General features: G+C 41.9%; 1 protein-coding gene across 1 annotated transcript in view; it reads right to left on the bottom strand.

The window, feature by feature from the left end:
* Fam81b (family with sequence similarity 81 member B) overlaps window positions 1-17,305 on the bottom strand; it is a 68,386-nt gene that overhangs the window by 26,600 nt on the left and 24,481 nt on the right. Inside the window, exon 6 of the mRNA XM_042261788.2 lies at window positions 8,874-9,003. Within this exon, the coding sequence (XP_042117722.1) occupies window positions 8,874-9,003 (130 nt within the window). The remainder of the gene's footprint in view (window positions 1-8,873; window positions 9,004-17,305) is intronic.

Here is a 17,305-nt window from a genome sequence, read left to right on the forward strand (position 1 = left end):
GATGGGGAATGACACTACATATTCATCAAAGGAAACATCCACCAAGATAATATTGCAATTCTTAACATCTATGCCTCAAATACAAAGTGTTTGCAAAAGAAACATGATTACAGCTTAAACCATACACTGATCCTCACACACTGATAGTAGTAGACATTACTACCCCCACTCTCACCAATGGACAAGTCATCCAGACAAAAACTACTCAGAGAAATGTTGGAGCTAACTGATGTTATAAACCAAATGAACCTAACAGATATTTACAGAACATTCAACTCAAACACAAAAGAACATACCTTCTTCTCAGCACCTCACAGAACTTTCCCCCAAAATTGACAACATGCAAAGCAAGTCTCAACAGACACAAGAAAACGGAAATAACACCCTGCATCCTATCAGACTTCATGGATTAAAGCTGGATATCAACAGCAACAGAAACAACAGAAAGCTTACAAAATCACAGAAACTGGACAACTCACTACTGAATGATAAAGGAGTCAAGACAGAAATAAACACTTTCTAGAATTCACTGAAAATAAATATACAACATACCTAATCTTATGAGACACAATAAAAGTGATGCGAAGAGGTAAGTTCTTAGCACTAAGTAAGTACCTACAAAAGAAAACTGGAGAGTTCATACAAGCAGCTCAACAGTACACCCAAAAGCTCTAAAACAAAAAAAGTAAGCATACCCAAGAAGAGTGAATGGAATGAAATTATCAAATTGAAAGCTGAAATCAATAAAATAGGAACAAAGAGAACAGTACAAAGAATCAATGAAACAATGGGTTGGTTCTTTGAGAAAATCAATAAGGTAGATAACCCTTATCCAAACTAATGAAAAGAATATCCAAATTAAATCAGAAATGAAAAGGGTGTATAACAACAAACACTGAGGAAATCCAGAGAATCCCAGGACATACTTTAAAAAGCTGCACTCCACCAAAATCAAAGAATTGGGTAATTTTCTCAATTGGTACCACTTATCAAAGTTAAATCAAGATCAGATAAACAATTTAAATAGACCTATAGCCCCTAGTAAAATAGAAGCAATCATTAAAAGTCTTCCATCCTCAAAATGCCTAGGGTCAGATTGTTTTAGCACAGAATTCTAGCACTTTCAAAGAAAAGTTAACATCTGTACTCTTCAAATTATTCTACAAAATATAAATAGAAGGAACATGAATTGCCCAGTTCATTTTATAAGGCCACAGTTACCCTGATACCCAAACCACATAATGACCCAACAAAGAAAGAGAATTAGAGACCATTTTCCCTTATGAACATAGATACAAAAATACTCAATAAAATACTTGCAAACCAAATCCAAAAACACACCAAAAATCATCTACCATGATCCAGTGAACATCTTTCCAGAGATACAGGGTTGGTGCAACATAAAAAAATCTGTCAATGTAGCCCACAATATAAACAAACTGAAAGACAAAAGCCACATGATCATCCCACTAGATGCTGAAAAGGCCTTTGAAAAAATCCAACACCCCTCATGATAAGCATCCTGGAGAGACTTGGGATACAAGGGACATACCTAAACATAATAAAAACCTTTTATAGCAAGTCAATAGCCAACATCAAATTAAATGGAAATTCAAAGGAATTCCACTAAAATCAGGAACAAGATGAGGTTGTCCACTCTCTCCTTATCTATTTCAATATAGTACTTGAAGTTTTAACTACAGCAATAAGACAATTTAAGGAAACCAAAGGGATACAAATTGGAAAGAAGTCAAAGCATCGTTATTTGTAGATGATATGATATTATATATGTGACCCTTAAAAATTCTATCAGGGAACTTCTACAGCTGATAAACACCTTCAGTGAAGTGGCTGGATACAAGATTAACTCACAAATCACTTGCCCTCCTATATACAAATGACAAAGGGACTGAGAAAGAAATCAGGGAAACAACATCCTTCACAATAGCCTCAATAATATACTGTAATATCTTGGTGAAATGCCAGCCAAGCAAGTGAAAGACTTGTAGGACAAAATCCTCAAGACTTTGAAGAAATAAAGATCTCCCATGTTCATGGGTCTGTATGATTAACATAATAAAATGTTACCACCTTACCAAAAGCAATCTACAGATTCAATGCAATCCCCATCAAAATTCCAACACAATTCTTTTTTTAACAATTTCAATATTCAGTCAAATGATTCACTGAACAGTCACTTAACGATTAAGTACATGATGCTTAAACATTAAATATCTGACAATTATACATTAAACACTTGGTGAGTACAGACAGGAAAATATTATTCAGCTCTTTCTTAAGAAAAATAAGTTTGAAGGATATAGAGAAGAATTTGCATTATTGCACTTCACAAAGTGAGTTTAATAATCTATTATCTCAGTTTTGTTGTATGTGTTCATAGGTATGTGTGAACATATGCATATGTACACAATTATGCACATAACCATTTGTGAAATGTGGGAGTTAAAGCAAAATCCAAATGTGGCCCATGTCCCTTTTCATGGCTCTTCCTTCTGACTGTCTGGCAATCTTTCCAGTTCTCTCCTGCCTCTTCCCTGGATGCTGACTTCTTCCAGTCACTCCTGTCCCTCTCAGCATTTCTCCATGGGTGCTGGAGGGAGCGAACCCACCCCTGCCCTCAGCCCTCTCTCTCCCACTGTCCCCTGGCTTTGACTCCCCTCTTCCTCCAGGCCCTCTGTCTCACCCTCTTCCTTGAGCACACTTGGCCATGGACAAGTGTAGACAGTTAATCAATAGTGAGTTTATAGATCCCAGAACACAGTCTGGCCATGGGTACTGGAGCTTGATAGGACCTGCTGGGGGAGCCTGCCAACACAATTCTTTACAGACCTTGAAAACACAATTCTCAACTTTATATGGAAACACACACACACACACACACACAAAAAAACCCAGGATAGTTAAGACAATCTCAAAATAGAAAAGAATTTCCAGAGATATCACCATCCCTGATTTTAAGCTCTATTACAGAGCTGTAGTACTAAAAACCACATGGCATAAAAATAGTTATGTTGATCATGCAACAAGTTGAAGACCCAAGCAGAAATTTACAGACCTCTGGACACCTGATTTTTTTTTTATATAATGAAGCCAGAAACACACACTAGAAAAAGAAAACATCTTCAATAAATGGTGCTGGTCAAACTGGATGTCGGCATGTAGGAGTACAAATAGATTCATATCTATCACCATGCACAAAACTCAAGCCCAGATGGATCAAAAACATCAATGTAAAACCAGATACATTGAACCTGATAGAGGAGAAAGTGGGGAGTAGCCTTGAATTCATCCACACAGGAGACTTCCTGAATAGAACACTGTTAGCACAGGCACTAAGATCAACAATTAATAAATGGGACCCCATGAAACTGAAAAGCTTCTGCAAACAAAGAATGCCATCAAAAGGACAAAACAGCAGCCTGAGGTATGGGGAAAGATTTTTACCAACTCTACATCTGATAAAGGGCTAATATCCAAAATATATAAAGAGCTCAAGAAACCAGATATCAAAAATCCAAATAATCCAGTTTAAAATGTGGTAGAGATCTAAACAGAATTCTCAATACAGGAAGCTCAAATGGCTGAGACACTATGAAATGTACAACATTCTTACTCATCAGGGAAATGCAAAGCAAAACTACTTGAGATTCCATCTTACACCTGTCAGAATGACTAAGATTAAAAACAAAAGTGATAGCTCATGCTGGCAAAGATGTGAAACAAGGGGAACACTCCTCCACTGCTGGTGGGAGTGCAAACTTGTACAGCCACTTTGAAAATCAATATGGTGCTTCTTCAGAAAATTGGGAACTGATCTACCTCAAGACCCAGCTATACCACTCTTGGGCATATGCACAAAGGATGCTCAGTCACTCCACAAGGACACTTGCTCAACTATGTTCATAGCAACTTTATTCATGATAGCTAGAAACTGGAAACTACCTGGGTGTCCCTTGACCAAAGAGTGGATTTTTAAAAAGTGGTGCATTGACATGAGTATTACTCAGCTGTTAAAAAAAGATATAAAATTTGCAGGCAAATGGATGCTACTAGAAAAAAAAAACCATCCTGAGTGAGGTAACCCAGACTTAGGAAGACAAATTGTATTATTCACTTATATGTGCATTTTAGCTGTTAAGTAAATGATAGTCAAGCTACAATCCAGACCTAGAGAGGTAGGTAAAGAGGAGGGCTATGGGGGGAGTATGGATCTCTCTGGGAAGATTCTGGGGTTGGAGTGGGGGCAGGTGGGGATGGGGGCAGATTTGATCAGGTTGGGGCGATGGAGGGTTAGAGTGTGGGAGAGACAGCTAGATTTGCGGGGCACTTGGGGGCTAGGACAGAAACTTATTTGTGGGGGCCTACAGAGGCTCCCTAGTAAGGCCTTATTCAAGATCAGAAAGTCTGAGCTTTCTTTACCCAGCAGGGCTGCATAATAGGATGATTTTGGCCAAAGGTGTGGTTACCAGGTGTTTTGAAGGGTCTACACTTGTTGGCACTTTATACCTTGACCTTGAAAGGGGAAGGTCTTTTGCCTCTCCCCTTGCTGATGTATTATAAAATGCCCATCATAAATAAACTTGGGGCGACTGGGTATTCACCTAGGGCCCTCCCGAAGCTATCCTGCATCTCTCTCTCTCCTCTCTCTCTCTCTCTCCCTCTCTCTCTCTCTCTCTCTCTCTCTCTCTCTCTCTCTCTCTCTCTCTTTTCATCTATGTCTATATTTCTTCCTGTCATTTCTCAATTTCTTACTCCTCCCCCCAAGAACTCTTTGACAACCTGACAGGCTAAACCCTGACACTTAATATAGTGTAAACTTCCTGGAATCTATGAATGTGACCCTAGAGAGGACTCCTGGTAATGGAGAATATTGAGACTGAAGTGGCCATCTTTTGTAGCCAGGCAAGGCTTCCATTGGTGGGACTAAGTTACATTTGGTTGAATTGTTAGCTGAAGAGGTCCTATGGAGATCCCTAAAAAACCCAGGCTGATGCTAGGATACAAGATTACTCTCTGAAAACTGACAAAGGGGCCCGATTGCTGAGGACAATTTCCATATAGCTCATTGAAAGTAAAGAGGTCTAGCTGGTGGTGGCATGGACCCTCCACCTCTACTCTGCATTCCACTCTGTTAGGTGTAAGCTACTGTGCAGGCTCCTGAAAGAGAAACCCTCCACCTACAACCCGCTCTGCCTGCATTCTGGAGCAATGGTGGCTCAAGACTTCTTGGAGTGACCAACCAATGTTTGGTTTAACTTGAGGCCCACACCACCAGAGGGAGTCCATGTCCCTACACTGCCTGGATGGCTAGGATCCAGGATCCAGGATACTGGATAGCCCAGAGACCTAGGGTAGGTAGAACAGAACCAAACACAAGTGCCTCCCCGCCCTCCATCAATGAAATGATTCCTAATGATGTTCAGCTTTACTCATAAATCAGTGCCTTGTCCAGTTGTCATCAGAGGCTTCTTCTAGCAGCAGATGGGATCAGGTGCAGAGACTGCTCAGTTAGACATTATGTGGAGAGAGAGAGTCTAAATTGGGGGTCTCCATTAGGTCCCTCCCTCAGAGATCAGAGAACCCCATGGAAGATGAGAGGAAAGACTGTAGGAGTCAGAGGGGATGGAGGACTTCAGGAGAACATGGCCCTCTTAATCAACTAAGCAGGGCTCAATGGGCTCACAGAGACAGAAGCAGCAGGCACGGGCCTGCATGGGTCTGCACCAGGTCCTCTGGGTACATGTTACTGCTGTTAGCTTGGTGTTTTTGTGGGACTCCTCTAAGAGTGGGAGCCTGTGTGTCTATAACTCTTTTGCCTGCTCTTGGGACTCTTTTCCTCCTATTGGGTTGCCTTGGTCAGCCTCGGTATGAGGGCTTTTGTCTTGTCTTATTATATCTTTTGTCCTATTGACTGCTATCCCTTGGAGGCCTGCTCTTTTCTGAAGAGGAAACGGAGGGGGAATGGATCTGGGACAGAGGAGAGATGGGGTGGAAACTAGGAGGAGTGGAGGGAAGGGAAACTGTGGTCAGGCTGTATTGTATGAGAGAAGAATATTTCAATTAAAAAAAGAAAATTATTCACAATTACAGGTACACCATTCTCCTGGAAATAATAGGAAGTATCCCACTTTGTCGTCTATCTGTAATGTTCTTTAGATAATAGGCTATCTGATGATATAACAAAAACATGATATTGACACTAGCTCAATTTTATTATTTCTTTACTTCCTCTCTCCCTAGTCACAGTCTATTCCTCCCCCACTGTATCCTCAGCCTAATGGCCAATGGTAAAGCTCAGATCCCTAATTGGCAATGTGTAACTGCTCAGATACTTGGTACGTAAATGTTTGCATGCACAGCGAGACTCCAAGGTAGTCTCTAAGGAAGCAGACATGGTGGGCATGAGATTTGACCTCCATGGTTTCCAGATAGTGTTCTAACTTGACCACAACAAACAACTTGTGACATGACCTCAGGCATATGAGATGGGAAACAAGAAGTTCAAGAAGCTTTGACGAAATTCCTTTACAAGAGCTGGATTAAAAGCAAATGCACAATGACAGCACACAACTGAGCCTAAACAAATTCCCATCTCAGAGAATGAAACCACAGCTCCAGCCCAGCATCTTTCAACCAGTTCTTCCCCTAGCAAAGAAAGAGGTGGTAATGGGGGGATAGGATGGGTAAACAGTGAGCAGCCAACCATGCCTGGGTAGTTTCTTTTCGTAAGAGATATTAGTAATTAAAATACGGCAAGTCATAAAGACTGAAAATGAAAGGATAGGCTAGTCTGTGCATGGCAAGGGTAGGGGAAAGAGAGCAGCCAAGAAATGTTTATGAAAAGCTTCATTCAAAACACCCTCAGTAAGAGTGGGACAAAGGTACTTTTGAAAAATGAATGGAATCCACACTAAAGACCTTTGAATCTTATATCCATATAAGCTATAGCTTTTGGGAATGAATTAACAGTATATATTAGTGATTTTAAAATTTTATTTTATTTTATTTTATTTTATTTATTTTGTGTGTGTGTGTGTGTGCGCGTGCGCGTGTGTGCCATGTGTGCTAGTGTCATATGAAGGAGTCACAGGAGGATGTGGAATCCCTAGAAGTTAGAGTTACAGGCAATCATGAATCTGCCCAACATGGATGGGTTTTGGGATCTTAATTCAGGTCCTCTAGAAGCGCAGCAATTGCTCTTACCTACTGAGCCATTTCACCAGTCCTAATAATGATTTTTTTTAAATAACAATTTTTTCTTTACTGGTCAAATAAGTAAAATACAAACAAAGATTAGGGCAAGATATGAAAAATACAAATTTTACTTGACCACAACACTGGTAAACAGCTAGCATTTGCTCATTTTTTCCAGCACCAGTGAACATTTGCAAATAAGCACCATGACCACAGAGGGCATTTTAACCTGTTCCATATACAATAAAAGCAGAGGCTACACATGTGCACTGTGTTAAGTGGAAATCAGTAGACCAGAGTACAAATGAAGAAACCAAAGTGCAGCCACTTGAGTAGAGAAACTGTTGTAACTTATGTCTCTGACGGCTACTACAAGGGATATACTTGTCCGCAAGCTTTGACTGCTGAGCTTAGGAACAGCAGTGTTCTGTGTACTCTGAGCACTCCTTCCCCACACCCTCACCAGCCTGAGTACCATTCCTCATGTGAGTGGTTTTCATTTAAGGAACTGATGAAACATTCTTCATGGCACCCCAGCTGAGTCCTTCCCTCCCTGTCTATTTCACAGGAGTCAGGTTTCTATTTCCCTGTCTAACTCACCTCTCTTTCCTTTATGCCTCACAGATATCCCCTTGCTCAGCTAATTGCTTCACTGTATTTGCTTCTGAAAGGGTCTGGAATAACACTAGTATCAGTGAGAAAACCCACTTTGCAACCACAGTTTACCTAGGGAACGAGAACGAACATGTCTCCTACTGAGTGCACACGAACAAGTCGACAGTCAACTAGCAATTTGCAGATAGCTCAGTAATCATGGACATAAAGAGTGAGTCAGGAAGCCCAGGCAGCAGGCAGATCCACTGAAGAAACAGTGTCTATGATCCAGGTCCAAAGGTGTTTATGCTTTTTGTAAAAGCTCTAGCTCACCTCAGGGTTTAAATAGATATGTAACATTATCAACACCACTGATGTTGGACCTTTAATAATATCAGTTTCCATGGGAACTCCTTTTGTGTATAAATCCTGAGCTCCACAGTGTTGAAGGAAGCCAGGGAATGAGCAAATATCAGCAATGATGGAAACAGCCCATGCTCACAGTGGAAGTCTGTCCTGGGACACAGAAGGCACACATTAATTGTTTGCTGGTTCAACTGACTGAATTCATATTGTATATGAATGAGCTTCATATGAAATCCCTTGGAAGTAAAGGGTTCTCTTTTCTGACTGAAGAGCTATCTATCACCTTACTGCTAGTAGTAACTGATGGGGGAATGTCTTTCTGTATGCTGCAAATATGTGTTGCTCTGAATGGTTGATAAATAAAGTTTTTGGTCTATGGCAAGGTAGCTTAGAGGCAGGTGGGAAATTCAAAGAGAAAGACAGGAAGAAGGCTGAGGAAGACACCAGCGAGACACCCAAGGAACAACATGTAATGGGACGCAGGTAAAGCCATGGAACATGTGGCGATAAATAGATTAATAGTTGTGGGCTAATTTAAGATCTAAGAGCTAGCTAGCCAAAGGCTTGAGCCATGGCCATGCAGTTATAATTAATATAAGCCTCCATGTGTTTATTTGGGGTGACACAAGTGGCACTACATTAAGTTACTACTACAAGTAACTTATAATGTCCTATAAATCCCATCTTTTTCTAGTTACCTTCACATCCAAGTTCTTGGAAACAGTTTCTAGGGCAGAAAAGAGTTCTTGAAATGATTTCTCAACTTGTCGGCACTCATGCCTGATGAGCTGGATGTCTCCGGAAAGCTTCACAATGCTTGAATCACACCTAGTGTCAAGATGGAAATCTGTGTGAGATCAGCAAGCTCACAAAACTGTAAACTGTAAGCAGGATCTAGGTATTCACTCGACGTTCAAATTTCTCCATCCTGGTAGATGTGGGGGGCATGTAGAGACCGAGAGAAGCTAGTACTGTGGGAGCACTGTGGTGAGTGGAAGGAAATGTTATATTTCAGCTGTAGGGATTTTTCTTTTCTATTTTAAAGGCAAGGTCTCACGGTGTACCTGTGATGGCCTGCTACATAGACAAGGCTGGCCCTGAAATCACAGACATACAGCTGCCTTCCCTCCCCAGTGCTAGAATTAAAGGCATGAGTTAACATGCCTGGCTAAAGCTGAGTGTTTTTTTTGTTTTTGTTTTTGTTTTTCACAGATTCTGGTGTTTGGGCAATATACTCGGTTGCCTTGGGTTAGTCAGTTCTGCCAACTTTTCCTCTTCTTTATCATGCTCTGAATCCACTTTTCTCTCTCAGCCCCTACATGTCAGTTTTTCTTTGGTTAGAGAAAATATCCGAATTAGCTAAAATGTTCTACTCTGTCTTCAAAAACATTGTCCAATCCTCTTAGCTTCTAACAAAACTTCTCTTCCTGGACTGGTCTCAAATTGGTGTAGGTAGGACAAAGGCAATTCACACTGACACCTGAATGAAACTTTCGGTCCTTAGGCAGCTCTGGGTGTTTCAGGGAAGGAAGTCTGGAGAGAGAGTATGGCAGGGAAGAGCAGGCAGAACTGTGGCCCTCTGTTGCCCACGCCTCTCCCGGAGACCCTGCCTGCCCGCTGCCTTAAGGACCAGTTTCAGCTGTTGCTCGTGTGAGTGAATGGTAGGACACAACACTGAAGAACTGGTTAGTTGTCATTCTATGAAACAACTGTTTTTGATTGTCATCAAATAATAGTTACAAGAAATCACAATTTCATTTTGTCATGCCAAGTAACATAAGTATCTTAGGACTACTAATATTTTGTAAGCTCCACAACTGAATTTTTTCTTTAATACTTTGGAACCAACAGTGAATTAAGATAGTAATATTGTCTAGCACTCTGTGAAGGGAGGCTATGCTGTGGGGAGACAAAAGAGGAGTCAGTGTGATTGAATGAGAACAGCACGCTATGCACCCATGTTATGAATGAGAACAGTACACTATTAACTCACGTCATGGTCAAAAACCGGTGTACGCATAGGAACTGTAATTGTTGGAATGGCAACTCGGCTGTTGATTTGTTAGAATGCCCTTATGTGAATCCATGTGGAGACCATACCTCCCCAAGACGAGACAGGGGCTGCTGCCACTTGCCTGACTTCCTGTCCCCTCGGCCATCCTCTCCTTTCTCTCCACTCTCTGGGACAGCAGCTGGTGTGCACAGTGGAGGCTCTAACTAGGAAGTTAGGTGTCCTAGTTAGGAACTAGGTGTCAAATAGACCAGGCTTCAAGTCCTAGCTCTGCTGCTTCTTAGGTTTGTGATCTGGGATGAATTTTTTAACGCTATGAGTTTGGATTTTCTACATTGGAAAAGAAGTAGTTCAGGGGCCAATGATGCTAAAGTCATTGTATAGAGAGTTGCATAATTTTTACACCACATTATTCCATTGGCAAATGTGTGCATATGTCTTCTGAAATGCTGCCAGCTCAACTTTCAGGACTCTTAGGTGGCTCTCCTAATATTATTATTTCTCAAATTTAAGGCCAGGAGGGAGCAATGGGTGTGAATTATTTAGACAGTGCTTGGCACTGTGGGATCATATACATGAAGTTGGCAGCTTTATTTACTTATCTGAAAGTTGCCCCTGATGTATTCTTACCCTACAAACCTAACCCCAGAGATGCTGAAGTCCAGGATTGATCAACAGCTCTTTATTCCCAGAGTGTCTATCCTTCTCTAGGATAATTTTGCTTCTGATAAAACATGCCCATTATAAACCATGTTTTCTGAGGCTGGTTGAATTTATAGACATAGAGCCCACAGATATGAGGGCTGAATGTGTACTTCTCTACTACAGGAAATATTTATTTCTGATATAAATTACTTCAAAAGAAAGACTTGAATTGCTGGCTTTTTACATCTACCATCTCAACTACAGACAGTGTCTGTTGCCCACACATCACTCCCCCCCCCCCAAAAAAAAAAAATCTCAATGAAATAAATGTACATAGCTGCTCCTTCAGCAATGTTGGATTTTCACTCTATATTCCTTAGCAGCTATTTTATGCTCCCTCCAATTCTTCTTTTAATTTTAATTTATTTCTTGGTTGGCCAGATTTTGTTTTTCTGATTTCAATAGAAGAGCTTAGGCATATTCAAATACTTAAGTGTTAAAGGAGGCTGTTTGCTCTCACATTTGTGGGAGAATGAATTAAGACAATATTTTCCTTTCATTTGTGATCTGACTAGAAGGGTACAGGTGTATTTCATTGTTCTGACGGCACCTGTCTCCTGTCACCCGTGGAAAGGTGACTTGGTTAAGATAGTTTTTATTTCATTCAAATATGATAGGTATTGTGCCATTCTTTTAAGGAATATTCCACATCCATGTAACTTTGTTAAAGTACATTGTTATAACTTAAATTTTTAAAAAATCTCTCCCTGGGCTTAATTTATTAAGTCAAACTTTACTGTTGAGCAAATAACTAATAAAAATTGTAGTTACTCTAGGGTGAACACTGGCTGTTCCAGGCATCTTGTGGATGCTAATGAGGTATCTCCCTCAGACAAGGGTGGTCACTGCACAGTGGGACTGGCCTTCTCCTCCCTGCCTGTCCCAGTTCTCTCTAGAGACAAAGCTGGATATCCTTAGAGAACTCTGTAGTATCACCCTTTGCTTTTGATGTAGAAATTTGAGTGTTGTAATTAAGGTTTCGAAGGCCATTTCCACATGCTTTCCTGATTTACAACTCCAAGACTTCTTGATGTGTCACATCCTAATGGGTTCATCTTTTAAGGAGAAGAATAACTTTATTGTAGATTTTTTTTTTTTTGGTTTTTCGAGACAGGGTTTCTCTGTGTAGCTTTGCGCCTTTCCTGGAACTCACTTGGTAGCCCAGGCTGGCCTCGAACTCACAGAGATCCGCCTGGCTCTGCCTCCCGAGTGCTGGGATTAAAGGCATGCGCCACCACCGCCCGGCTTCATTGTAGATTTAATGCTGCCTTTAGACAGTGCTAACTTAGAAATTCATGTAGCTTTCTGTGAAACTGGGAGATTTTCAGTTTGAATTCTTGCTTTCTATTTCTGGGCAATTCCCCTCATAAGGTATATTCTCCAACATTTTTGTCTCTCTTCTCTTCTCTTCTCTTCTCTTCTCTTCTCTTCTCTTCTCTTCTCTTCTCTTCTCTTCTCTTCTCTCCTCTCCTCTCCTCTCCTCTCCTCTCCTCTCCTCTCCTCTCCTCTCCTCTCCCCTCCCCTCCCCTCCCCTCTCCTCTCCTCTCCTCTCCCCTCCTCTCCCCTCCCCTCCCCTCCCCTCCCCTCCCCTCCCCTCCTCTCCTCTCCCCTCCCCTCCCCTCCCCTCCCCTCCCCTCCCCTCCCCTCCCCCCCTCCCCCCCCTCCCCTCCCCTCCCCTCCCCTCCCCTCCCCTCCCCTCCCCTCCCCTCCCCTCCCCTCCCCTCCCCTCCCCTCCTCTTCTCTTCTCTTCTCTTCTCTTCTCTTCTCTTCTCTTCCCTTCCTCTCTCTCTCTCTCTCTCTCTCTCTCTCTCTCTCTCTCTCTCTCATTCATTTATCTATCATCTTGTTGGAATTCTGCCCCCACTCCAGCTGCATGGCCACACACATGCAGTTCAGCAGCTAAGCAAAGGGTCTTGTATCTTATGTCATCAGTGCACGCTGGTGATTATGTGCATGCAGCCTGGTCACGCAGTCAGTGCATGCTTGGTGTAGCTCTGCAAGCCCGTGTGTGCATGTTCACAGGAACCCTTAAAAAGCTGGACACAAAACTGCCAAACACTGGCACATGCTATCCCACCAGCTCCTGAAAGCCATCAGGTCCCTGTTTTAAGTGCGGGAAAGAAAGCCATGCACAGGGACACAGACAGGGTCCCGCTCTCTCTTAAGTTCCCAAGGACATCAGGATCCACTGCCTTGTCCCCAATTCCAGAAGAATGAGGTCTCATCCTACAAGCTTTTCTCTCCTAGTTCCCTCTTCTAAGTAACTACTCAGCTAATAGTTTCAAAATCACCATAGAGCTGGAGTCCAAGGACCATCAAGTATACCCAGGTGGTAAAGGACAGTAACAGTCCAAAGGTATTTACACCCCCAGACCAAAAGGTCTGGGCTCTGCAAAAACAAACCAAAAAACCCCAGACTTTAATATAACCATCTATTACTGTTAAATGCTCTCAGCAATTGATCACCTGTGTCTCCTGGACACTAATAATCTAATAAAGGAAACAGGTGCCTTAAAATAACCTGTCTCTGGTAAAGCTTATCTCAGGTAAAAATTAAAAACATGCCGGGTGGTGGTGGTGGTGGCGCACACCTTTAATCCCAGCACTCAGGAGGCAGAGCCAGGCGGATCGCTGTGAGTTCGAGGCCAGCCTGGGCTACAGAGTGAGTTCCAGGAAAGGCGCAAAGCTACACAGAGAAACCCTGTCTCGAAAAATCAAAAAAAAAGCCAAACATGACAATAGGTTGGCCACCTGCAGCTGCAACAGGTCATAAGTCCTGCCCATTCCTGTGCACACTCACCCTTCCCTGTGAGTCCTGTGCACACTCACCCTTCTCTGTGAGTCCTGTGCACACTCACCCTTCCCTGTGAACCCTGTGAACACTCACCCTTCTCTGTGAGTCCTGTGCACACTCACCCTTCCCTGTGAACCCTGTGAACACTCACCCTTCTCTGTGAGTCCTGTGCACACTCACCCTTCTCTGTGAGTCCTGTGCACACTCACCCTTCCCTGTGAACCCTGTGAACACTCACCCTTCTCTGTGAGTCCTGTGCACACTCACCCTTCTCTGTGAGTCCTATGAACACTCACCCTTCCCTGTGAACCCTGTGCACACTCACCCTTCTCTGTGAGTCCTGTGCACACTCACCCTTCCCTGTGAACCCTGTGCACACTCACCCTTCTCTGTGAGTCCTGTGCACACTCACCCTTCTGTTAACCCTGTGCACACTCACCCCTCTCTGTTCTTCTCTTAAGATTAATCTACCAGAGGAGGCTGTGCACCAGTGAGAAGCTCACTTCACAGGAATCATCTGCTTTTAAACTACCAATACACTGGGGTCGGGAAGAAGGGAAAATTCAAGGAATTGGAACTTCAGTTAAGTATTAAATAATAAAATTAAACATTGAGGCTGATTTACAAAACAGTAAAGTATTTGCTAAGAATTATGTTAAAATAATTAATTTAATTTTACCTGTGCCAAAATACTAATTGGAATTACAATCAGTGCATGTAGAAAGACAGTAATCAAGATTTTAGCTAGTCCATTAGTTATTTTTCTGGCAAAAAAAAACCAACAACAACAACAAAAAAAAAAAAAAACCAGAAAAGAGGCACGAGAAGGAAAGCAAATTTATGTCTGATGGCTTCTAGCCAGAGTTTGTCTGAGATAACCAAATAGATTTCAGAAAATTTCCATAAAATTAGATGTTTTAAGGAAAAATAAGACCTTGCCCTGAAGTTACTACTTAAGATTCATAAAATGTTGGAGGCAGTAGGGTTTTATGGCAAGTTCCTGTTTATCCAGGTCCTTGAGCAGGAGAAGTGAGGGATCGGTAGTTCCAGCCACCCTGGGTAATACAGGAAGACTCTGTCTAGAGAGAGGGGGGCGGGGTAGGAGGAGAAAGGAGAAAAGCAGGTCAGTAGTAGAGCATGTGAAAAATCCCTGGGATTTGATTCCTTGTACCAAAAAATAAATTTAAAATAAAATTAAATTGGAACAAGGGAAAAAGAACATCACATCTTCTTGATGTTATTCTAATGGTCTCTGTGTTACTTTTAAAATGTGTGTGTGTGTGTGTGTGTGTGTGTGTGTGTGTGTTTTATCATTACACCACCAAATTGAATCAAATCATATTTCATTCAAAAGGAAGTGTTTATTATTTCTGTTTTTCAAAAATATATATTTAAGTGGGGTCATGGGTTCACTCGTGATTATTTTATTAACTTGATATATAACTCACACAAATCTAAAAGATAGTCTAATAAATATAGAATGATATGTAAATATTGTGTTTATTTACTTGTATATGATATACAATATCTGAGTTGTCAGTTAATTTTTCTTTGATGACTTTCTAACCATGAGTCTTATTTCCTAAACAGTATTGAAACTTTAGAGGAATAAAGCGACACTTCAGAACTGCAGAGTCTTCGCTAGTGCCACTAAGTTATCTCTGTTGGAGGACACTGGGCTCCTCACCTACCTCTACCCCTCCTGCTTCCCCTCTGAGCACCATGTCCATTCTGGTTAAGATCCCACAGACTTCCCAGATGTGACAGGTTTGAGACCTTCCCTTTGGGGTCCTGCCCCCACTTTTATGACCAGGGTACTCTTAAGCGGGGAGAAGTGGTAAATATTTAGATAGAAAGAGATACTTAGACGACGAGAGGAAAGACAGAAACATAGGACAGCCTCGGGAGGGCCTCGGTCAAAACTCACTATCCCAGAACTTTATTCAAAAGGCTTTTTATAACAATGCCAAGGGAGGAGACAAAAGACCTCCCCCTTACTAGATACAGCCAAGTGTAGACCCTTCCAAACACCTGGTACCCAGGCCCATGGTCCAATTATCCTCTTATGTAGCCTTGATGGTAAAGCAAGCTCAGATCTCACTAGGAAACCTTTGTGGGCTCCAACACTTCTCTTCTTTGTCCCCCTGCCTCTGCTGAATAATGGGGGGACAAATATTCAACCAGACCCCAGACCAAAAATTTAGATATGTTTCCTAAAAATTTTGACATGTATTCCTCTGTCCTGATTAATGTTAATTCATGTAGTCATCCTATAGATTATATTTTCCCATGTCTGTCCTCTGCACTGAACATCCATGGCTAGTGATTTAGTTCAGGCCCTCCCTACTTCTACCCTGGATTGCTGCAACAGACTGCTTTTGATGTTTGTGTCCTCCTTCTGTGTACACCACCAATTCAGATATTATTAGAATGCCACCAAATACATCACCCCTCACCTAAAACCCTCTGTGGCTATTTACAACCTTCTACATGAAGTTCAAACTTTAGCCCACAAGGTCCCTCATCTTTCAACTTTGGCTGTTTCTTTGGCATTATCTCCCATCTTTTCTTGAACACATACTCCAGAATAACATAGCCGGAATGCTCTTCTCTTTGGCAGGCCTTGGGACACGCCTCAGCAGACCTTCCCTTTGTTCTTTTCCAAACATTTTCCCTCCTGTATGAAGTGTCTTTCCCACCTTTCTTGGTTGGTTACTACAAATCCTTCAAAAACACATCCTGAGTATTCGCTCCTTGGAGCAACCTCTTCCACTCAGTGTGGTTTGAATACGACACACCAGGCTTTCAGGACAGTACTATCCTCATTGCTGGCAAGCTGTTGATAGAGGTGGTTTTGCCAGGTGAACAGTGAAGAGCTACTGAGAGGGGACTGTGTTGTTGAATCTTAGCTTGGTATATGGTAAATGATGAATGAGTAAGTTGAATGAGTTGTGGTTTTGTTTTTGGTTTTGAGATTGTAACCTTGGATGTCATGAAATTAGATTATATAGAATAGGCTGTCCTTGACTCACAGATCTCCACCTGCTTCTCCCTCCAGAGGTCTGGGATTAAAGGTGTGTGTCACCATTCCTGGGTATGAATGCATTTTTATTGAACTGGCAGGATAGATATCCTGTAATAATCTGGATTAACTCTGTATCTTTCCAAATCCAAGTGCTATCAGTATGATAGAATTAGGTGAGGCAGCTGACAGGTGGTAGACCATGGGAACTCCTCCCAAATGAACCAAATTAAGGCCCTCGTGGAAGTCTTTAGGTTTCTGCCACACTAGAACACTGTCTATTCCCCTGGAAGATGCAGCCCTCACAAGACAATGGACTTGCTGTCCTGGAGTATGGATTCCTAGCCTCTGAAATTGTGAGACACTTGAGTTTTTGTTCTTATAACTATCTAGTTTCAGGTATTCTGTGACTGCTGCATAAATAGACTAAGAGAAGTTTGACTTCGATGTCAGTCATCTAATTCTCATCGGGTAATTTACATTTTGGAAAGAATAGGATGAAGGTGGAAAATTTAAGGAACAAGGAAATAGATCTGGCAGAAGATGTAGAGATGGAAGATACCTATGGTAATCCACTCTCAAGTAATTTCCCATGTGT

This window comes from Peromyscus maniculatus, chromosome 15 (genome assembly GCF_049852395.1).
Source record: "Peromyscus maniculatus bairdii isolate BWxNUB_F1_BW_parent chromosome 15, HU_Pman_BW_mat_3.1, whole genome shotgun sequence".
Classification (NCBI taxonomy): domain Eukaryota; kingdom Metazoa; phylum Chordata; class Mammalia; order Rodentia; family Cricetidae; genus Peromyscus; species Peromyscus maniculatus.